Here is a 24,063-nt window from a genome sequence, read left to right as displayed (position 1 = left end):
GCGCATCACAATATTGCCTGTGTTTTTTTCTCTCTCTCTTTTTGCACACCTGCACTCCTTGAAGGTAATCCTTTTTTCACACTGTGTTTTTTAAACTTTTGTGTTGAGGTGCAGTTTCAAGGTGGCATTAGTGAATTATATTTGTTTTCTTAGAAATCTGGAGTTCAGGTGAAGTGAAGTTGGTCTTGACACCTACCAGTTGTTCTTACCATTCATTTCAAGAGGAATCTTCCTCCTGATTACTATCACTGATAGAGCGGTTGGAAAAGATTTAAAGTGGGCACTAGATGAGAGATTGACCTGGATAAGGTGTGAGGTCCCTACAGCAGTGTACGATTGTAGTGTGGGAGAACAGACTTGCTTAGCTTTCACATGTATTTCTGAATGGCCTGATCGATTTATATTTAATTTGATCTAATTTCATTTATTTTTCATTTATTGCTTGGAAACACTCAAAGGGGGATATTTTACTAGGAAGAAGAGATAGAATGCTGTTATATATGAAAAAGGTTATTGCAGTAGGAGTGAGTCTGAGCAATAATTTTTTTATAAAAGCAAAGTGATTGTGGATACTACTTGACCAGAAATGTAGCTCACTGCAGAGCCTTAGATCAAAAAGGGGCACACTCTTGTAGGATTTGTAGGAGCAAAATAAAGCTGAGGAACAGAGGTCTGGAGGTGCAGTAAGAATAGATGTTCACATGAGCAGACATGATCAAATTCATAATAGACCTTCTGTACTAGACAAAGGACCTTAAACATCATCATTTTAACCCCTTCACTGCCAGGCCTTTTTCCCCTAAGGTGGCAGGACTTTTTTTGGCTGTTTGGGGCAGTTCACGCTTAGGCCCTCATAACTTTTTGTCCACATTAGCTACAAACGCCAAATTTGCATCCTTTTTTTTCCAACATCATAGGAATTCTATAGAGCTTGTGGGGTCCCCCTGGAGACGAAGAAATTAGCCAAAATACAGCTAAACTCTCGTTTTTAAAAACAAAATGGGAAAAAGGGCTGCAGAAGAAAGCTTGTGGATTTTTTCGTGAAAATTACATCAACAACAGGTTTACAGTGCGAAAATCACCATCTTCCCAACTATCAGGAACAGACAGACTTGAATTTTATAACACAATTTTGGCATTTTATTGGGACATACCCCATTTTTAATATTTTTTGTGCCTTCAGCTTTCTTCCAGTTAGCAACAGAAATGATTGTGAAACCAATGCTGGATCCAGGACTGCTAAACGTTTCTGAAAAGTAGACAAAATCCTGAATTCAACAGAAAGTAACAGCTAAAATAAAAAAATATTGAAATTGAGTTAAAAAAGAGCCATTTCTGTCCACGTTTTCTTCCATAACATTTTCTAGCTATTGCAGATTTTGAAGCAATACACCGTTACATCTGCTGGACTCTTCTGGTTGCGGGGATATATAGGGCTTGTAGGTTCATCAAGAACCCTACGTACCCAGAGCCAATAAAGGAACTGCACCTTGCAATGGGTTTTCATTGTATACCGGGTATACAGAAATTAACTTGGTGAAATATAAAGAATGAAAAATAGGTATCAAGGAAACATTTGATTTTTCCAAAATGGCCACAAGACAAGGTGTTGAGAAGCAGTGGTTATCTTCACATCTCTGAATTCCGGGGTCCCCATACTAGCATGTGAATTACAGGGCATTTCTCAAATAAATGTATTTTTTACAATTACACACTGTCTTACACTTGGAAGGAAAAAATGTAGAGATAGGCAAGGGGCAATAACACTTATTCTTCCAATCTGTATTCCCCAAAGTCTCCTGATAAAAATGGTACCTCACTTGCGTGGGTAGGCCTAATGCCCGCGACAGGAAACGCAGCATTGGCAGATCACATTTTTACATTGAAATCTAACGTGGTTTTTGGAAAGTGCCTAGCTGTGGATTTTGGACTCTAGCTCAGCAGGGACCTAGGGAAACCTACCAATCCTGTACATGTTTTTAAACTAGAAACTTAGGAAAATCTAGGATGGGGGACCTGTGGGACTCTCATCAGGTTCTGTTACCCAGAACCTTTTGCAAACCTCCAAATTTGCCAAAACAAAACACTTTTTCCTCACATTTCGTTTATAGAAAGTTCTGGAATCTGATAGGATCCACAAATTTCCTTCCACTCAGCATTCCCCCAAGTCTTTCGATAAAAATTGTACCTCACTTGTGTGGGTTGTGCTAGAGCACACGACAGGAAATGCCCCGAAACACAACATGGACACATCACATTTTCCCAAAGAAAAATGACCTGTTTTTTGCAAAGGGCTTAGTTGTGTATTTTGGCCTCTAGCTCAGCCGGCACATCTGGAAAACTAGCAAACCTATACATTTTTTTAGAACAAGACACCTAGGGAAATATCAGAATGGGATGACTTGTGGGGCTTTCACCAGGTTCTGTTACCCAGACCCCTTTGCATACCTCAGAATTTGACCAAAAAAAACATTTTTTTCTCACTTTTCAGTGACAGAAAGTTCTGGAATCTGAGGAGGAGCCACAAACGTCCTTCTTCTCAGTGTTCCCCCAGGTCTCTCCATAGAAATGGTACCTCACTTGTGTGGGTAGTCGCAGTACCTGCAACAGGAAATGCCCCAAAACCCAACAATGTCACATCACATTTTTACATTGACAACTGACAGCATGTTTTTTTAGAAACGGCCTAGCTGTGGATTTTGGTCTCTAGCTCAGCCGGCACCTAGGAACACCTACCAAACCTGTGCATTTTTTTAAACTAGACACCTAGGGGACCCAAGGATGGGGTAACTTGTGGCACTCTCACCAGGATCTGTTACCCAGAATCCTTTGCAAACCTCAAAATTTGGCAAGAAAAACACTTCTTTTTCCTCATATTTTGGTGATTGAAAGTTCTGGAATCTGAGGGGAGCCACAAACGTCCTTCTCCCCAGTGTTACCCCAGGTCTCCTGATAAAAATGGTACTTCACTTGTGTGGGTAGGCGTAGTGCCTGCCACAGGAAATGCCCCAAAAGACTATGTCGACACATAAATATTATCTATTGCAAAACTACCTGTTTTTGTGGGGGGCACCTGCGTTTTTGGTCCTGGAGTCAGCAGCCACCTTGGGAAACCTACCAAACCCAAACATTTCTGAAACCTAGACACCCAAGGGAGTCCAGGGAGGTGCGACTTGAGTGGAACCCCCAGTGTTTTCTTAACCAGAATCCTCAGCAAACCTAAAATTTTGTTAAAAAATCACAATTTTCCTACATTTCTGTGTGGGATCACCGCACCAGGACAAATTTCCTACCACCCAAACTTCCCCTCAGTCTCCCGATAAAAATGATACCTCACTTATGTAGGTGGGCCAAGTGCCTGTGACAGGAAAGAGCTAAAAACATGTTGAAAATGAAGGGAACCAAAGTGGGTCCAAAAAGGCAGTTTGAAAAAAAATAAATTTTAGGCTGACAGAATTTTTATCTGTATAGATGCAACAATGCTGGGTGGTAGGAATTTTGTGGATTCCTGCAGATTCTGGAAGGTTTCATCAAACAAATGTAGGAAAAATTTGTGATTTCAAGCAGAGTTGGAGGTTTGCAGGGCATTGTAGGTAAAAAAAATGGTGCGGTGCATGTGAAGTACACCAATCTGGATTCACCCACATGTTTAGTTTTCAGATTTATCTAGATCTCATAGATTTTTCTAGATGGCAGCATCCCAATGTCCAAAAAGTGCAGCCCTCACCATTCCAAGTGCCTAGTGGTTTCTACCCCGCTTGGGGGCAGATCGGTCTAATTAAAATAGGCTGATATGTCCCCAAGGGGGGCAAAAATGGCCTGAAATAAATTTGCCCCCCCCCCAGGGGAATGGCCTTTGCCTACGGGGTCGCTCCCCTTTTGTGAAATTGTCGCAATAAAAAAATCCCTGGTGTCTAGTGGTTACTACCCCCATGGGGACAGATTGGCCTAATAAAAATAGGCCAATCTGCCCCCAAGGGGGGAAGAAATGGCCTAAAAACAATTTGTCCCCCAGGGGAGCAACCCTTGCCTATGGGGTCGCTCCCCACATGTAAAAAAGTAAAAAGAATAATTATACCTGGTGCCTAGTGGGTTTTGCCCCCCCGGGGTCAGATCGGCCTAATTAAAATAGGTGGATATTCCCCCTGGGGGGGTAGGAAAGGCTTAATAAACAATTGCCCCCCTGGGGAGTGACCCTTGCTCAGGGGGTCGTTCCCCTCATGTGAATTTCTATAAGAAAAGAAACAAACACAAAATCCCTGGTGTCTAGTGGGCATTTCTGCAGCCCGCTCGCTTCATAATCGGGCAACAGAAATGCTCAAAAAAACATGAAGGGAAAGGCTTTTCCTTTCCTTTCATGTCTCTGTGCCACCCATCCCTGATTGAAAGAGAAAGATCTGATGAGATCAGCGCACAATAGCGCGCTGACGTAATCAGACATCACTGGGGGGGCAGGGGCAAGGGAAGTGATTCCCCTTCCATCCCTGCCCTGGGAAGTGGGTGGGAGGCTCATGGGCGGAGCGCTAGCTGGTCACAGGATGTAACGGTTACGTTCTTGACGCCTCAGCACCACAGCCAAGGATGTAATCTATACGTCCGTGGTGACCAAGTGGTTAAAGTACAGCTGTCAAATAGGTACATTGCTAATAATATATATAACATGGGCTTTGGGTCTGCCCATTTCAATTATTGGCTTTCTCCAACCAACCCCTTTCAGCTAGTGGCTTGAGTTTTTGTCAAACATATCTTAGCTCAGCCCAGTGAACTACTAAGCCCTCACCTACCATTACTGGCTGTTTGGGTGTATCCTTCTGTCTCCACTCAAATGGTTGGACTGAACTGCATGAGGGACTACTTTATAGCTATAAACCTCTATACCTTTCTTCTGGCTTCCTGCTGTGTGTCTAGTTGTTATATACTAACTCTACGTAAAAAAAACCCGATCTGTTGGCTTTTCAAAGCAACAACAGTTCCTTTGAGCACCATGGGCTGCTTTAAAAAAAAAAAATTAGGAATGCAAAAACACTGATGGAGGTCTGTTGTTTCTTGCAGACCACCATCAAGGAGGGGGTTGTAATCAATCACAGGGGATCACAAATAGATACCTGTACAATTAAGAATAGTTACTGCTGTAAAGAAAAGGGTTTTCTGTTGGGATGAATTCAGTAATTATTTTGTCAAACAAATTGTTTAGTATATAGCGTAGAACACGCCACATGCAGGTATTTAAATGTCTTGATGCATAGATGTGATACATAGATGTTAAAGGATGTGCAATATACCTTGATACATTTTTTTTGGCTAAATTATACTTCCTGTCTCAATCAATGGTGTGATTATTTTTTACTAAATAATTGATTAATTTATTCCTACAGAGAACCCCTTCCTTTGCAGCAGTAGTACCTGCCCAGGTTTGTGTAAGGATTATATGGCCTCGTCCACCCCTTTCATTTAATTAAGAATAGTTATACAGGTTATTCTGTGACTGCCTGTGACTGGAGAGTTTCCAGCATGACCTCTTAGTACACAGGTTGCATTGCAAAATCAGATGCAAGTTTCAAGATGTTGGTGCAAAATATGCAACCATGTTTTGAGATTTGTCTTTTCGTACATCTGGCCCTAAATGCTTAAATGTAGTTGCTATGCTTCCATGATGGTGTTGCACCAGAATATGATAACCAAAGTATTGTCTGCTAGTAATATTGTGTTCTAAATGGTGTTTACATAAATACTGTCCCTTTGGAGTTAGAGACAGGACATCTAAACTCAATGGAGTAATCATTTTATGAATGACATTTAGGACACACTACTTCTGTAAGATCACATTTTTACTAACAATGTTCTTGCATATAACCATCACATTGCTATACTGACCTGAGGTTTACACATCAATCTTGAAACAATGTCTCTGAGGGTTCATTTTTAAGAAGTAAATGGTGCACACTTACTCTGGAAAATTAACAACTTTTTTAGATAATTGTTGAGTATGTAATGGGATTTTGTACTTACTGTTTTTCTATTGTATGAGTCAAAAATATTAAGAACGTGGGAATACAAGTTTAAACTGGGCACTTTGATGATTATTTAATCCTTGTTGCTTTATTGACTTTTCCAAGGCTAAAAATTATATCATTAGCACTCTGATACACAAAATATGCAAACATACATATTAAGGGGTGCTTTGCATTAAGCTGGCACATTACCAAGTATTTCATTTCCAGATTTGAGGAAAAAAAAGGAAGAGAAATTGAAAAAGGCCACAAAGGCGTTAGAACAAACAAACCTAAATAAAAATATATGTATGTGTATCTATACCATAATTGACATTCTACTACTATCAAGTAATAACAGTTAAAAGAAGCAAAAGACCAAAACACTGTATGCAAATTGTATAAGGCATAAGAAAATGATGTGAAGGCCTAACAGTGTGGAGCAAAAAACTAGGTCAAAAAAGTTGAGGGGCACCTTAAAAATACTAGTAAAAGATCAAGAGGCATATTTATAAGACCCTAGTCCCACCTTGGGCCACATTCGTGGCATTTATCATGAAGCAAATGTGCCATTGAGGTGGCATTTGCCATGCTCCATATTTATAAAGTGATGCAATGCTTGCATTGCGCCACGTTGTAAGCCCTTGAGTCACATTATGCCTGAGCAAGGCATAAAGGGTCATATTTAAGTAAAGTGGTGCTGCACCTAGTACAGCGCCACTTTTCCTTCCTTGAACCCCTTAGCGCCCCCCGTACCGCGACCATGTGTGCACCATATCTAAGATATGGCCCAAGAGGGCGCACGGCAGGGGGCACTTGCGTCATTTTTATTGACGCTATTGATGTACTCTGCAAAATATTGGCGCTACTGCTGTAGAGTACGTAGGAGCCAATTATAAATAATGGAAGCCCACTTTTAATGCAAGGCAAAATGTGGTGGCACGTCCGTAGAAAGGCTGATCCTCTACGTGTTGGAACAAGGACAAAGGAAAATCTTACAGTATGACCCTGAGAGAGGGTAGCCTATATAATCTATATTGACATGAAATGTTTATGAATCAATGTGTGATAATGCTGCATAGAAACTAGTAATAATAGTAATTTTGCTTAGATGTGCGCTTGAATTGTGACCACAGGGAGTGGCCACCAATGTATACGTAGACTAATAATGATGACCAAAATGTTTATATTATGTTTAAATAAGTTAGACTAATGTTTGCGTTATTGAATCTGTGCTGAAATCCTCATAGGCTTTAAGGTAACATGAGCTGAAGCTTAGCTGCCTGGCTCTCACATTAAATGCATTTTTCTATTTTGCAGTATGCTGACTCACAAAGGGACATGACCCTGCGTGTTCTTTTTCTTCAAATTAGAAGACGAATGTAACCATGTTAGATCCGTTCTCACAGTTTTCTCTCGTTTGCAGAATAAATGTTAAAAGTAAAATGAAACAGTGTAGATTAATGTTATGTACAAGGTCATTCAAATCGGTGAAGACAATGGAACTGCTGACCAAAAGATGTGCAAAGAATTACAGAAAGATGAAATCATACCGGACGTGCCACCTCTGAAGACGTCAATTACGAAGACCAATCAAAGACTTGTAAAACAATATGGGGTGAAGAGTTGGGTTACCTAATGTGTATTCTGATAGGTTAAAGATAGTGGGGTATAGCAAATGTCCAATAGAATTTTGGGGGAATGTATAATGGAAAAGGGATCAAACCCCATGTCACTGAAAGTCATTTAGAATTGGGTAGGGAATGCTATTGATTTTATCCAGAAACTCTGTCACTCTGTTTGGTGACTTGGTGGTTTACTTAAAACCATCCTTGCCCTTAGATTTGTCCACGTTACACTTTACCTCCATATGAGGGAAGTGCCCTTTTTGCCCCGGAGCTGAGTTCTGACTGATGGCGATTTGACTGATGTCCTGAAGACTAAGACTGAACCTGTGTGCTGACCTAATTCTTGGAGGGTAATTATGACAATGCAATTGTAATTTATCTGTTTGCTTTTCCTTTCTAGGTACCAACTGCTTACTTTTAACAGAGACCTTAGTTAGATGTTTTCCAAATTGGTGTTCTAAATTGTTTTGCATGAAGCCCAACATGCGAATGCTAATCAGTGGTTAGGACGGGTGCTCACTAAATTGACGCAAATCGACAAACGACCGAGACTATGCTTTGTTGAACTGACGCGTTATTGACCTATGTTCACACCATGTTATGCTCTGATATTTGTGATTTTCCCTTTAATTAAATCTTATCAAAGTTGCCATATCGTGACTATGCTATTATGTTTCTTGGTGTTGAGATTAACGCATATGCTATTAGACTGTAACTAATAGGGAATAAAACTCATAAAATTCTACTAAACAAGGTGTGGTTATTCATGGCTAAAAGGTCATGGTAGGGTCTTTGAATTGATTAATGACTTTGACTAAAGTGAAATGCATAGTTGTGATAAATATTGATGACATTATTGATATATTGATTGACATATTGATTAGCTATCTCGTCCTAAGGTGTCTCTCAACTGGGTCAAAAGATTAATTGGCCTAAAACGAGTCCTAATGTGAAAAAAATGATCATAAAGGGACGCGTTACAAAACCGTATTGAAAAGGCAAGGTTCTTTTCCCAGGGAGAATAATGGATATGAAGCAGTATTCATTTGGCATCGTGAATTTCCCACATGCTGATAAAGGTGCTGGTGACGCAGCAAGGGATAAGCTTCCCGGGACTCTTTCCAGGAAACGCTGCATGTGTAGAAGCCATATGTTAATTCTTTCTAAGAAAACGGGTCGGCGAAGATGTAGGGGTGACTTACAAGTACTCAGTTGTTTGCCAAACGATGGTCGTGGTCGCGTGTGTGGACGCAACAGGTAATTAACAGTAATTTCCAGATACACGTGGTCTAATATTCCCCATTACTCAAGCGACGCGCGTGGAGAACTGCGCTACTGCGCAGCATATCATTTCAACTCTGCCATGATGTCATAGCGCATAGACACGTGAATACTGTGGAAATATTTTAACGGGGGTGGAGGGGCACAGGTTCCTAAACGGACCTGTCAGGTCCCTGCTAAAGTGGCAAGTGCAGGTAGCTCTCTCACTCAACGACTGTTATTACACTGCATGACAGCAGGAACGCTGCGGCGTGTTGTGTCACGTGATGGCATATGTGTGTGTGGTGTGTAATGTCATGCACTGTCGCGTGTTGTATTTTGCAGGGCTGTGTCATGCCTTTTGATGTTATGGCATATTATGCTCCGACAAGGCGTCGCGCGGCACGCACACTATGGTATGTCATAGTGTGTCATCCTGTTTTGCAGTGCTGTGCGCATGTAGAGCACACATCTGCCACTACTGTGGTGTCTTCGCACTGTGAAATCAGGCGTGTCTTTTGCACAACGAGTGATTCATTGTTTTTTATGTTTTAATTCAACCCAATTTGCAGCCTTTTAGGTATTAGGAGCGCCATTCATACGTTAGAGGAGGAAATGGTGGTTGCATCTGGGCGAGTTAGAAGCAAGGTATGTATCGGGTGGGCAGAACAGACTGATAAATCACTGTGACTCAGTTCTCCTATTTTCCTGTGCAGCAGGAGAGTAGCACACGCCCCTGGGCGCAGGGGGGCTACAGCCATGCAGGCAGGGCCCACATTCAGCCCAAGGTCAAAGAATACCTGTGAGATATGGAAGACACGTAGGGCCTTCCTCACATTCTGCAAGGGGGGCATAGTATTCAGTAGCACAGCAGGTGTGGTGACAATGGCCCCAATGGGTCTGAGGAGCTCAGTGCACTTCAGTTATTTCAAATGTATTTACTAATAACCTGCAGTGGGGGGGGGGGGGGGAGGGCATTAGGGCCCATGTCAATCTTGTTACGCCACTGGTTTGCAAGCAGTGAAAGGTTGTATGCCTAGTGACCGTAAGTCCGTGATTTATTCACTTAGAGTCCTGTTGTCAGTGTTGCTGTGTTGATGAGCTCAGTCATATGTTGATAAGCTTTGTCATTTAAGCCATTATGTGCGCCTTCCGTTGATGTAAAATTGCAGTCCATTTTTGCGACATTTTCCAGTTTTTTGGTTTTCAAAATCTGGTCACTCTATGTGTGAGAGTCTCGTAAAACGAAGTCCCTCTTTCCATAACACATGCACGAGACCCGGTGGCCTCACATTCCATCACTTTTAATAGTACTAGGGGTTAAGGCATTTGCAGAGCCATCGCGAGTTATTAAACGGTTCAACGGCGCAAGACCGTGTGCATAAAGCAGCGCTTGCGTTGCGAAGTTTTAGTGATCAAAGATGCGTTAAAAACTCGAGGAGCGACACGTGGCGCACATGTGATATTGCAAATTGGCAGACCCCTCTGGGAACCGTCCGTTGCACATGTAGACAAAATCTGCGTGTAAGTGAAGGGTGCAGCGCAGACAACGGAGTTGTTTTTTTTTATCTTTACCTAAAACCACTGGAGCTCTATATGGTAGAGCAATTTCAGAGTAAGCCTGCAGCGACATCGGCAGCCATACAGCCACCCCGCTGCATGATGTAATTTAACAACAATGCCCTGCAGGGTGAAAGCTAGTGATGTTGGGGAGCGATGCATTTCATTGGTGACAGCACAGAAATATAATATTCCCTATCTCTTTCAAGTGTTTTTTTTGTTACAAAGTTAGGGGTCCCGAGGGCGGCATTGGAGCCTTCTCAAACAGCCGCGAAGCTCCTAAATGCTGATTTACTACGAGCCCCGCTGCCCCCGGACTTCCGTCCACGTGCTGAATGAGCTGGGTGTCTGCTGTGCCCAACGGGCTTTGCATTTGGCCGTCACCCATAGGTGGCAGCTGCGAGTAGTGTTTCCTGCCGGGAGCACAAGTCCGTGTCGCTTCCAAACAGCTGGAGCATCTGTCGTGTGCCTGAAATAACGTCACTGCCTGCCTTAGAAAGTGAATAACGGCGGAGAAGGACTGTCAGTCTCAGTGGCGGGGGGCCGGGTGGAGGGGGTGCACATAACCAGGAAACTAATAACACGTTGCTAAATTATGAATAACATACCTATAACAAAAATCAGTGCAAAGTAAGCGTGTGGCTCGCACTCTCCTGCCCGTGCAAACGGGACCCTCCATACTAAGTCGCACAATAAAGCACAGTGACCTTGTGGAATAAGACTCGTTTCTGTCGCACTTTGACAGCTTTTTCGAGGGCTCTCAGCCCTCATCTGCAGGGAGCCTGCTGCGCCGGTTGACCACCTGTAAATCAGTCTAGAGAGCAGAGACCACTTCCCGTGGACCGTAACCGTGCATCGCTTCCCGGAAGGAAACGGGGCTGTGGCGTCTAAGTACATTCTCCATGTATTAAATTGCTGCAAAAACAAACATTCCTCATAGTTTACATAAAGCCTCAGATATGTCCTCTACTCACCCCGCCCCCTAACAACCGTTAAAAATAAAGTAAGTCAGTGTAAACTTGGTTTGCATTGGGTGAAGTCGACACCCGAAAGTCAACATATGGAAACAGATCAGAAACGCCATAATGTGGGAAGTATAGGATTACACAATATGATGCTTGTCGCGCAATCACTTTTTCGGATAACACTAAAATTGCAAGCATGTGCTCCCACTCGGTGCCTAATTGGCAGTCAGCTATTCTCACAATAGCTTCAATAGTTGTTCTGGTCAGAGCCCCCCCAACGACAGCAAACGCACGCAGGTAGAAAACTCTGTACCGGGCCCCTTCCCCAAAACTCTTTACACTGAACATACCCGAAAGTCTCATACGTTAACTATTTCCACGAATTCCATAGGTGCCACTCCCACAAACACCGCAATTTCTACACATCTAAATGCCCCAACATTCAAAAAGTTACATTAAAAAATAAAATAACCATATACATATCATGCCCCAAAATTTAACCCCTGTGCACTTTCCCTACACGTCAAACATGGACCATGCCCCAAACGAATTATAGAGATCACGCTACAGGTTTCACCTATGTGCTTTACCCTAAACATCAATCATCAGCTACTTCATACGTGTACTATACTTCAAAACATCGCGGTCACCTCTGCTTAGAACTTCACGCCACCCCGTACCAGACTTCCAGCATTCATACAGGTGCATTGCTTCGAAACGTTTTCCACCTGCAATATCCCCAAACAACATGCACGCGCCTTTGCTCAGAACTACACACGTGTTCCATTCCATAAAATTGCACGCATTGCCCATGCCCCAAAACTGAAAATATGGCGCTTTCCCTCAACGTACATAAAATGCCCATGGCCCAAAATTATAAACAGACATGGGCCAAAACTAATGCCCATAATGCCAAACATGACCCGTTTTCAAAAACATCGGTTGTGCCATTCCCAAAAATGTAGTGCTATTTGCCAAAAACTTTACACAAGGTCAACTCCACATACTTGAATGTACGAGTATTTTTACAAAACATCGGGCAGCTCCTCATGCACCTGGTGATCCCCAAAAACACATTTTTGTGTCTCCCAAAACTTAATCGAGCAGCTTTCCTATCTCCCACCACTTTATGTAGATGCCCTTCTCCAACAATGCATACATATGTTATTCTCAAACCTACATCAATGTGTCCCCCAACAATTTCTACCTGTGTCCTCCCTAATAATCTATATGTGTGCCCATCTCTAACACTTAATTCATATGGCTTTCTCTAATACTTCAATCGTCTCACCCTCTAATATCCCACACATGTATCCCCCGGCACTTCATCCATGCACCATCCCTAATACTTCACACCAGTGCACCAAGGTAATGCTTCATAAATGTGTGCCTTCCTTATACTTTGACGTGTCCCTTCTTTACACAGAATACGCGTGCCAGTACCTGTTACCTCAGTGCATTAAATGGGCTGGTACTGTCCGATACGGAGTTCCGGCACTTTTTATTTTTAAAGGGAGAGTACCTGCACTTCTTAAGAAAAACGTAATACTTAAAATTGGAGAGTACTTCTCAGAAATAGGCAGGCACTCTGGTACAGAGTACTTGCACTTCTATTTTTTCATTTCAAGTACCGTGTTACCTGTTATCCCTCCCAAAAGAAGCCATGCACGTGCCATTGCCAAACCTTTATACATGTACCACCAACACTACATAAATATCCACCTCCACAAGACCCCATAGTGTGCCCCTTCCTAACACAAAGTACACACATCCCTCCAAAATACCACATGCATAAGCCCCTCCCAAACATTTTATGCCTGTCGCCCTGTTGGATCCCAAATGAGTGTGTCCCACCCCAACAGGTCATACACATGCCAATGTACAAACCTTCATACTTATGCACTCTGGCTCTGTATACATGTGCGGCTGCTAACACTTTATATGTGTGTCCCCTCCACTTTATACATGTGCCCATCTTAACAGTACTTCTACTTGTGCCCATTAATATTTTATACATGGGCCTCTCCCAAATGTGTTTCCTTCGTCCCTCCTAACACTTTATACAGGTGCCCCTCCCTGATACTCCATACAGCAGTGTCAGGACATTTGTTACCTGTGCCCCTCCTAACACTTCATGGTAGTGCCCTAACACTTCCTGTATGTTCCGCCTCCTGATATCTCATACACGCGCATCCAATATATTTCATGCACGTGCCTGGTCCATTGATACAAACATGAGCCCCTTCCACGTGTAATGCCTAGCTTGGCTCACCTGTCCACGGCGATGGCGATCATGGAGTAAATGCTGGCAAAGACAGCCGTGATGGGGAAGAAGTTGTGGAAGCGGCAATACGCCTCCCCAAAGTACCACTCGCTGTGCAGTGCGTAGATGAAGTTGACCAGGGTGTTGAAAGCAGCCATAGAGGCGTCCGAGAAGGCCAGGCTGACCAGGAAGTAGTTTGTGACGGTGCGCATCCTCTTGTGAGCCACTATAATCCAGATGACCACCAAGTTTCCCAACACAGCCACTGCCACCATTGAGCCGTAGGCTAGTGACCAGAGGGCGATGCGCCAAGATGGCTGCACAAACTGGTTGGCCAGAGGGGCAAAAGGGGCAGAAGCGTTGCCCCGAGGAGAGGCAGAGGTGTTTCCCATCCAGGCCAAGCCCAATCCCTCTTCAAGGGAGAAGGCGCTGGTATTGCTCTCCATGGTACCGTTTGGAGGAAGTGAAGTCATCCCTTGACCCTTTCTCCTTGGAGTGCTGTAAGTACCCAAGTTCAGAGCAGGCAGTGATAGAATATGTGTCACTGATGGTGAGCAAGGCGTAAAGATCCCGGGGCATAGGAGGCCTAAGAAATGACCTGGCCGCCCTGCTGCTGCCCCAGTAACTCAGGTACTCCTTTGCGAGTTGGTACCGTTAAGAAAGCAATTACTTTGTTTCTGGTTGATGCTGCTGCCCTGGCAGCAGTTGCCCGTCTCCTCCCAAACGGAGGGAGCCTCCTTGTGGTCGGTTAGGGAAGGTCCTTCTACAGTCCAGCGCTGACAGAACAAGCGGCAGATGTGGAAAAGTGCCTCTTAAAGGTAGCCCCTTATAACACGGCGCCCAGGGAGGGTCACACTGACGTCAGCAGGGGGAGCATTGAGCCCAGACATTGGCTGAAGGTAATTCTGTGAGAAGGTGCCGCCTCCCCCGCATCCTCGGCACCGTCACGAGAGAGTAGTAAGCATAAGTGAGGTACCCGCCTCCGTGAAGAAGGCACCGCCGGATCGTCGCACCTCCTCCCTCAGCCAGTCACTATCCAGGAACGGTAGCCTCGGAAACCCCTCAGCCTCGGCTTGCAGTCTCTCGCATCATGAAAAGAATATCGACTTAAATATTTGGTGTTTCCGAGATATATGAATGCTATCTAGAGTTGAAATGATCGCTGTATTATTAATACGGGCTCGGCGCAACCTTGTATTTGTATTTTTTTTTTTTTTTAACCAGAATTGACATTTTGTTTAATGCTCCCAGAAAAAGATACCGGGTATGTTACAGGTATTGTAAAGTAAGGAAAAGCAGTTCACTGGTGTTTGATCTACCTCTCAAGTGATTTGGTCTACCTCTCAAGTAATTAGGCGTTTCGCGCGCTACTTTGCACATCTGCAGTATTTTGGCCATTATGCAGATGCCTCATTTCAATATTTAATATTTTGTTTGCCACTGCCGGGGTAAGACTAGTAAATCACTGTTGTCTGTAGTACTTAACGAGACATCTCTTGCACTTTATCTTTGCACATTCCGCTGTTTAGCCATGCGCTGTCCGAGGCAGCTTTTGGCAGTACTGTGTCTTGTAGCAGCCTGGTTTGTGCGTGTCTCTCCTGTCAGCAGGGGTGCAGCTTGGTCAGTAAGGCGGTGTGTGTGGTGTTCAGGGGGATCAGATTTTCCAACATTTACTGTGGCATTTTGTGTGAAAATATATTTATTGTACGACAAGCAGGGCGCATGAGAGGGACTTAAGGGGCAGTGGAAAGGGAGACGAATGTGGATTGATCAAGGTACTAAGCGAGAAAAAACAATCTTCTCTAACATAATCAACTTTTTTGAAGACTTTCACACTTTCAAAACGGAGAGCGAGAGACCCTGTGCGATGTTGTCTGCCAATGGAAAGCTTTCTAGTGAAATCCAACAGACACCTCACCGCACCAGTCACACAGAGTTGCGTCTAGTGGCTTGTGCACTAAAGCGTCCAGTGTAGAGACCTGTGTTCCATCTCGTAGTCACAGGTTTAAATCCAGGTGTGTCCACTCAGCGTGTCATTCTTTTGAGGTCGATAAAACGAGTTGGGTAAAAATAAACATCTATTGTTCAGAGCCAAGATACCCTTGTGGGTGAACGTGTGCTTTAATACACGTCATGTATCTGGATGAAGGTGAGGGGTAGGTTAGAAGGGGGAAATAACTGGAGTTTCTGGTCCCTCTTCCAAGTGCAGGTGCTCTTGCGGGTTCTGAGCGGGGCTCTGTTTTTAGGAGCGCACACTCGGTGATCTGAAAGGGAGTGCGTGGCAAGTATACGCACCTCTGGGCTGTTAGAGAGACACACACCTCTTTAAACAGTGTAGGTGGGTGACCCCTCAACATGCTGTTGGTATATTCAGTGCTTGAAATGGGGAAATGAAAGTGCAGGTACTCTGTTAAGGAAGTACCTGCTTTCTTCTGAGAAGTGACGGTACTCTCCAATTAAAAGTATTACGTTTTTCTTGAGAAGTGAAGGTACTCCCCCTTTACAAATAAAAAAATGCTGGTACTCCGTACCGGACAGTACTAGTCCATTTAAAGCACTGGGTATATTCAAATGCAATGCAGTTAATTGTTTGTGTATATATATATTTTTTAAAAAAAGGTAATAATAGATCAATGTATGTTCTTAAAAATAACTTTGGATATGTGTGCTGCAGTGTGATTCTGGACGATAGCGTGGTTTCTGGGCTTTATGTTACTCTATATTCCGTTGGACATATTGCTGTTAGCAACAGCCTTCACTGAAATCTCATGCCTGTGCCGCTTCCCCATTGGCTGTTCTCTGGGGAGAAAAGTCACTTGGGAATGCGATACCGTTTTCAGGCCTCCCCAGCCACACTGTTCCTTACAAACAGCTCTCGCGAATAGAGGATCTCCAGCGGGCTGATCTGCTGTGTTCAGCGGACACCGTATCAGTGTGAAGGGTATGCAAAGAGGACGTAGCTAGGGTGCAGGTGTAGCGAAAACATTCCTCAGGACAAGTGGTTACTTTGTAATAAAAAAAGTGCGGGGGCCAAACGTTTTTCCCAGGAGCCTACAACAGGTGCTGCCAAATTTAGGAGTTGCCAAACACCAACCCGTCTAGCTCCACTTCCACCTCATGTCTCTTTCTTCCACCACGCCACAAAACCATTCTCTTCTCCCCTCTCACAGATCTTTTCCTCCCCACTTACTTCCCTTGCCTCAGTTTTCCTCGATTTCACTTGTTATTTCTGTCTCCCTTTCTGGCTTTCCCTAGCTCACTCTGCTTCAAAGTCTGATGATGAACAAGTAAGTCATAGTCCCCCCAAATCGTCGTTGGATTCCTAAAGCGTGAATCACTGTCACAAAGTACTCACTGCGCAGGAGAGTTGAGGCTTAAAGGGCTGTGAATATTGAGGAGAAGTCTCACGGCTGAATGACAACTTCAGAAATGTATGATGGGTGTACCCATCCAGAAATGAAGTAAATAAACGTTCCTCGCAATGTAAAGATTTAACGAGGGAACCGATGAAAGCAGATGACATTAGATGACAAAAGGAGCCTTTAAGCTTGAAAATACATTGCACTAATAAACTTTTAATAACTCAAAAATCAAATTGCGATCAAATATAAATAAGCCTTGATAAATAGGGTTTCTGACTTTGATACAAGGACTGCACCACTCTGCTGGGCTCTGTGTCGCTCGAAGCCACATTCGGCGAAATCCTCAATGAGGAGCTGAGAGGCGCAGCTCTGTGGGGCATTGCGTCACTCTGCACTGCATTGGATCCAATGACACTTTCGGTGAGGAGCTGTGTGGCTCTTCAGGGCTCTGCGTTGCTATGCATCAGATGTGGTGAAGCTTTCAGTGAGGACCTGCGTGAAGCTGTCCTGCAGTCTTCTGCACCGTTCTGCGTTGCACTGTGTTGGATCCGGTGACATCTTTGGTTAGGAGCCATGCAGGGCTCTGAGTCGCTTTGAGTCGGCTCAGGTGGAACCTGTAGCCAGGCAAGGAGAAGTAAGAGCTTAACCCCTTCTCTGCCAGGCCTTTTCCCTTACTGTGCCGAGCCTTTTTTTTTGGCTATTTGGGGCAGTTCGAGCTTAGGCCCTCATAATATTTTCTCCACATGTGCTACCCATGCCAAATTTGTGTCCTTTTTTCCCAACATCCTAGGCATTCTAGAGGTACCCAGACTTTGTGAGTCCCCCTGAAGGAAACCAAGAAATTAGACAAAATACAGCAAAAAGTTAGTTTTTTCAAACAAATGGGAAAAAAGGGCTGCAAACGAAGACTTGTGTTTTTTTCCCTGAAAATGGCATCAACGAAGGGTTTGCGGTGGTAAAATCACCATCTACCCAGCTTTCAGGAACAGGGAGACTTGAATTAGAAAACCCAATTTTTCAACAAAAGTTTGACATTTTACTGGGACATACCCCGTTTTTACAATTTTTTGTGCTTTCAGTCTCCTTCCAGTTAGTGACATAAATGGGTGAGAAACCAATGCTGGATCCCAGAAAGCTAACCATTTCTGAAAAGTAGACAAAATTCTGAATTCAGTAAGGGGTCACTTGTGTAAATCCTACAAATGTTTCCTACAGAAAATAACAGCTGAAGTAAAAGAATATTGAAATTGAGGTGAAAAAAACAACAATTCTTCTCCACGTTGTACTCTGTAACTTTTTCCTGCAATGTCAGATTTTTGAAAGCAAAATACCGTTACGTCTTCTGAACTCTTCTGGTTGCAGGGATATATAGGACTTGTAGGTTAATCAAGAACCCTAGGTACCTATAGACAATCAATGAGGTGCACCTTGCAATGGGTTTTCATTCTATACCGGGTATACAGCAATACATTTGCTGAAATATAAAAAGTAAAAAATAGGTATCAAGAAAACCTTTGTATTTCCAAAATGGCCACAAGATAAGGTGTTGAGAAGCAGTGGTTATTTTCACATCTCTGAATTCTGGGGTGACCATACTAGCATGTGTATTACAGGGCATGACGTCTTTTTAATACACTGTCCTACATTTGGAAGGAAAAAATGTAGAGAAAGACAAGAGGCAATAAGACTTGTATTGATATTCTGTGTTCCCCCAAGTCTCTCAATAAAAATGGCACCTCACTTGCATGGGTAGGCCTAGCACCCACAACAGGAAATGCCCCAAAACACAACGTCGACACATCACATTTTCACAAAGAAAACAGAGCTGTTTTTCCGCAAAGTGCCTAGATAGGGATTTTGGCCTCTAGCTCATCCGGCAACTAGGGAAACTTAGCAAACCTGTGCAGTTTTGAAAACTAGACACCTATGGGAATCCAAGATGGGGTGACTTGTGGGGCTTTGATCAGATTCTGTTACCCAGAATCCTTTGCAAACCTCAAAATTTGGCCAAAAAACACTTTTTTCTCTCATTTTGGTGAGAGAAAGTTCTAAAATCAGAGAGGAGCCACAAATTTCCTTCCACCCAGCGTTTCCCCACATCTCCCGATAAAAATGGTACCTCACTTTTGTGGGTAGGCCTACTGCCCCCAAAAGGAAATGCCCCAAAACACTATCTGGACACATCAAAATCATCAAATACAAAACTACCTGTTTTTGCAGGGGGGGCACCTGCGTTTTTGGTCCTGGGCTCAGCAGCCATCTTGGGAAACCTACCAAACCCGGACATTTCTGAAAACTAGACACCCGAGGGAGTCCAGGGAGGTGTGACTTGCGTGGATCCCCCAATGTTTTCTCACACAGAATCCTCAGCAAAGCTCAAATTTAGCTAAAAAATCAAATTTTTTCCCACATTTCTGTGTGGGATCACTGCACTGGGACAAATTACATACCACCCAACGTTCCCCACAGTCTCCCGGTAAAAATGATACCTCATTTGTGTAGGTGGGCCAAGTGCCTGTGACAGGGAAGAGCCAAAAACACGTCAAAATTGAGGGAGGACCAAAGCGGGTCCAAAAGGGCAGTTTGAAAAAAAAAACATTTTTAAGCTGACAAGTGCAGCAGAATTTTCATGGGTATAGATGAGACAATGCTGGGTTGTAGGAATTTTGTGGATTCCTGCAGATTCCGGAAGTTTCCATCACAAAAATGTGGGAAAAATGTGTGATTTCCAGCAAAGTTGGAGGTTTGCAGGGCATTGTGGGTAAGAAAATGATGCAGGCTGCATGTGGAACACACCAGCCTGGAATCACCCAGATGTTTAGTTTTCAAATGTGTCTAGGTCTTGTGGATTTTTCTACATGGCAGCGTCCCAAAGTCCAGAAAGTGAAGCCCTCACCAGTCCAAGTGGGACGATTTTGAGAGTTAGCCAAGCTCTCATGGCCCAAATGTAAAACCAAAGCCCAAAATAATCAAATGGCTTCTTCCTTGCCGTGGTATAAGATGTTTTAGTGTGCAGGGGAGAGCTGAAAGACTGTTACCCCCTTCAGTTGGGGTGGGGGCATAACAAGGCCCATACTGGTTGGTAGCCACCACCCACTATTTTTTTATTTAATTCCCTGGCATCTAGTAGACTTTCTGCCCCCCCCCCCGGGTGTGGATCAGGGGTGATTGCCCCATCTACCCACTGGTGGGAAGAACAACTTTGGCCCCATTTATGTGGGGTGGGGGTGTGGCCATACCCCCACCATGTTATTTTGGAAAAAAACCTTCCCTGGTCTCTGGTATGCTTTCTGCCCTCCTAGGGGGCAGATGGGCCTTCCAAAAATAGGCCAGTCTGCCCCAAAGGGGGGCATATATGGCCAACAGTAATGTGCCTCCATGGGGAGCGACCCTTAACCAAGGGGCTGACCCCCTAAAGAAAGCACACACACACACACCAATCCCCAGTGCCCAGTGGTTTTTGCCACTCTTGGGGCAGATCGGCCTAATAGAAATATGCCAATCTGCCCCCAAGGGGAGCAGAAATGGCCTAAAATAAATTTGCCCTCACAAGGGAGCGACCCTTACCTAAGGGGTCGCTCCCCTTGTGTGAAATTGGCACAAAAAGATAAATCCCTGGTGCCTAGTGGTTTCTGCCCCCCTTGGGGGCAGATTGGCCTAACAAAAATCGGCTGATCTGCCCCCAAGGGGGACAGAAATGATCTAAAATACAATTTGCCCTCCAGGGGAGCAACCCTTGCCTAAGGGGTCGCTCCCCACCTCTAAAAAAACAAAAAAAAAACAAAAGATCCCCGGCGCCTCGAGGTTTCTGCCCCCCCCGGAGGCAGATCAGCCTAATAACAATAGGCCCATCTGCCCAGCCTTGAAAAAAATTGTCCCCCTAGGGAGCGACCCTTGCCCAAGGGGTTGCTCCCCTTATGCCAATTTCCTTTTTATAATAAATCCCTGGTGTCTAGAGGGCATTTCAGAAGCCGAATCGCTTCACAATCCGGTTTCTGAAATGCTCTGAGAGACTTCAAAGGGATGGAAATTCCTTTTGTTCGCTTTGAAGCCTCTCAGGCCCCCATCACATGATCGGAAGAGAAATGCTGAGCATTTCTCTTCTGATCGCGCTGGAAGCTGAGCTTCCAGTGCGATGGGGAAGTGGCCTCTGATGAGGTCAGCGTGCAAATGCGCGCTGACGTCATCAGATGTCACTGGGGGGATTGGGGGTGGTGGGGGGTGGAAGAGAAAGGGCTTCCCCTTCCATCCCTGCCTTGGGGGGGTGGGAGGAAAGCCCACGGAGGGAGCGCTAGTGCTCCCTCCGAGCTCCAGGCCAAGGAAGTAATGGTTACGTCCTCGGCACAGGAGCACTGTGCCGGTGGACATAACCATTACGTCCCCAGCACAGAAGGGGTTAATTTGTACAAAATGAGTGTTATTACCCAAAATTCAGAAATTCTGCTCTGAACACGACAGCTGCTACAATTAAATGTTGCTGTTACAAATACAGATGCTGCACTAAAAATCATTTTTATTCCTTTTAATTCACAACCAGACACTGTGAGAAAGGCCTCTTTTGTCATGGTTAGCCCTCCCACTTTTTTGCCTGGTATTTGATGTGGTTTCAAAGTTGTTAGTGCCCAGCGCCCCCTGCTAAACAGCTCCTCTGAGTCAGATCTCTTTCCCAAAACTGTTGTTATGCACTGGCACAATTAGCAACACATTTAGCTGGCACTATGAGTCCCTAATAAATGGTACTTAGGTACCTAGGGTGCTAAGGGTAGGCCCCTCAGGGCAGCAGCTCAGATTGTGCCGCCGACCATGCATCCAAGTGCATCTAGAACTGCCATTGCAGGCTGAGTGTCCTGGTGCGATCCCAAAATGCAAAACTGGGATGGCACACAGTCTGCATGCACTGTCCACTACACATTGCATGCAATAAAGGTAAGTTACCCCTCTGGCAGGCCTTCCAGTCCTAAGGCAGGGTGCACATTACTGCATATGTGGGCACAGACGCATGAGCAATATGGCTCTACTGTGTCCCTTCCAAACCTGGAGCATAGTAAGTGAATAGAATAGTCATTTTACATGCATGTACTGGAGACTCGTCAGTATGAGTTTCACAGCTACACAACGGCCACTCTGCACTCTGGGTTGTTTGGTATCAAACAATTCATAATGATAAATCCAAATTGGTACCAGTATTGCATTTATTGCAAAGGTACACAAAGGCTACCTTAGAGGTTCCCACTTCAAAAGCTAACTACTTTGGCATGGTTGCTGGCTGGTCACAACCAGCCTGTCACCATCAGACAAGATTCAGGAACCCTGGGGTGAAAGCCTGTGCCCTCTGGGTCCGAAAAACAAAGCCCTTCCTGGGCAGAGGTGTTGTATGTCCTCAACCAGGAATGTGCACAGGCCTGCCCATGAGCTATAAAGGGCTTACCACCCTTGAACTTCATCCCCCAGCCCTGCTTCTAGCAGCAGATGGCCGCCTCCATTACAAGCCCCCACTTTTGGTGGTACCAATGGTGGAACAATGCACAAAGGTCAGGAGGAGTGGCCACCCTTACCTGGCACCACCCCTAATGTGTTGCATACAAGGAGACCCCACCATTTCATTTTCCTCCATCTTGCATGATAGGTGAATAGCCTATCAGGGATAGGGAAGTGACCTCTTCCCACAGGAAGTGGTCACATAGAGGGTGTAACCACCCTAAGGTAAATGACCCATTAGTCACTACTGTTGGTGGATTGTAAATATTGGTTTCCAATGGATTTTGCATCTCAAGATTAAACAGAACTTTTGTCTAATATCCCGGTCCGACTTATAATTGATGGTTTATCAAGTCTTGACACATATGGAGGACTGAACATATCCATGAGTGCCCTGACACCTGTTATGTTGCTGCTTGGTTTCTTTCGGAAACATTGGAGGAGGGAGGAAGATCCCCCTGCCAGGAGCACCGTGTACTTATGAGAACTTACTAAGTTTATTTGGTGATAGACTGTGAGTGCTGTTTCCTATGTCTTTCTTCCTTTTTGCTAATCTTGTTTTCACTACTAGGTACTCCCCTAAATGCCCACTAAATTCAGTATTTAGTGGGCACCCCTTGACCCTGCAAATCAGTTTCTAAGGACTCAAGAAGGCCTGCAACAAAGAAGACCCAAGGCTCAAGAATTGCATTCCTGTTGCACAAAGAAAAAGGTGCCAACCCTTACCTGTTGCACCCAGAACTTGACAGTCGCCCCTGAGGGGTTGTATGGACATAGGACAGACTTTGCAAAACCCCAGAGGACCTCCATTCTTCTGAATAGCACAAAATATCTCCCTCCAGAGTGAAGGTATCACTCCATTCATCAGAAAACCCAAAGACTAGTGAAGTCCAGTTGATTGACTGGCTGCAGACCAAGGAACCAGATGCCGCAGCTAGACCAGGTTGCAACCAACAAGCCCAGAGGAAGTATGCCAAGTTTGATTGGCACTGCAATTTCCAGTGGCTGAACAGTGCAATAACCCGGGGTACTAGTCACTCAACTTCGGACACCGAGCAGAGAAGTCTGCTCCGGACTCCAAAAGGACCAGATGCAACCCCCATCAAGGGACTCCAGGACACATAAGAACCAACCCCCCCAGAGTGGCCCTGCTGACCTGCAATCCACCCTCAAAGAGACCTGCCTCCCTCTTTCGGGGACATCCTTGGGCACAGCTCCTGGCTCAGCCGTTGGCTCTGCACCTGGCCTCCCTGGGCACTGCAGTGGAGAACCAGCTGTGTTCTAAGGGTTCCCCACCCCTTGCAACCTCTACACTCCAAGGCAACCCACCGACTCACCTTGAAGTCTGTCTGTGCATTTCTTTTCCAAGTGGTCCTTTACTGTGCTACTGCAACTGCTCCAAGGACTTTTCAGCAGCTCGCCCTACCAAAACCGGGAACAACTCAAACTCCTCCAGCCGGCCCACAGGATTTCTTGATGTCCTCGACCTAAAAACAAAAGTACACACTGGTAAACACATTGCCTGATTTTATATGCATTTTAAAAATTTTCTCCTAT

The 24,063-nt window shown here is 44.6% G+C and overlaps 1 protein-coding gene across 1 annotated transcript in view; it reads right to left on the bottom strand.

Moving 5' to 3' along the window:
- The window catches only part of TACR3 (tachykinin receptor 3), a 1,184,508-nt gene extending 1,169,733 nt beyond the window's left edge, over positions 1 to 14,775 (bottom strand). Inside the window, exon 1 of the mRNA XM_069241463.1 lies at positions 13,676 to 14,775. Within this exon, the coding sequence (XP_069097564.1) occupies positions 13,676 to 14,139 (464 nt within the window). The 5' untranslated portion in view covers positions 14,140 to 14,775. The remainder of the gene's footprint in view (positions 1 to 13,675) is intronic.
- Positions 14,776 to 24,063: the final 9,288 nt, after the last annotated feature.

The sequence above is a fragment of the Pleurodeles waltl genome, chromosome 1_2 (assembly GCF_031143425.1).
Source record: "Pleurodeles waltl isolate 20211129_DDA chromosome 1_2, aPleWal1.hap1.20221129, whole genome shotgun sequence".
Lineage (NCBI taxonomy): Eukaryota > Metazoa > Chordata > Amphibia > Caudata > Salamandridae > Pleurodeles > Pleurodeles waltl.
Note: the sequence above shows the minus strand (reverse complement) of the source record. Positions and strands in the feature narration are given on the sequence as shown.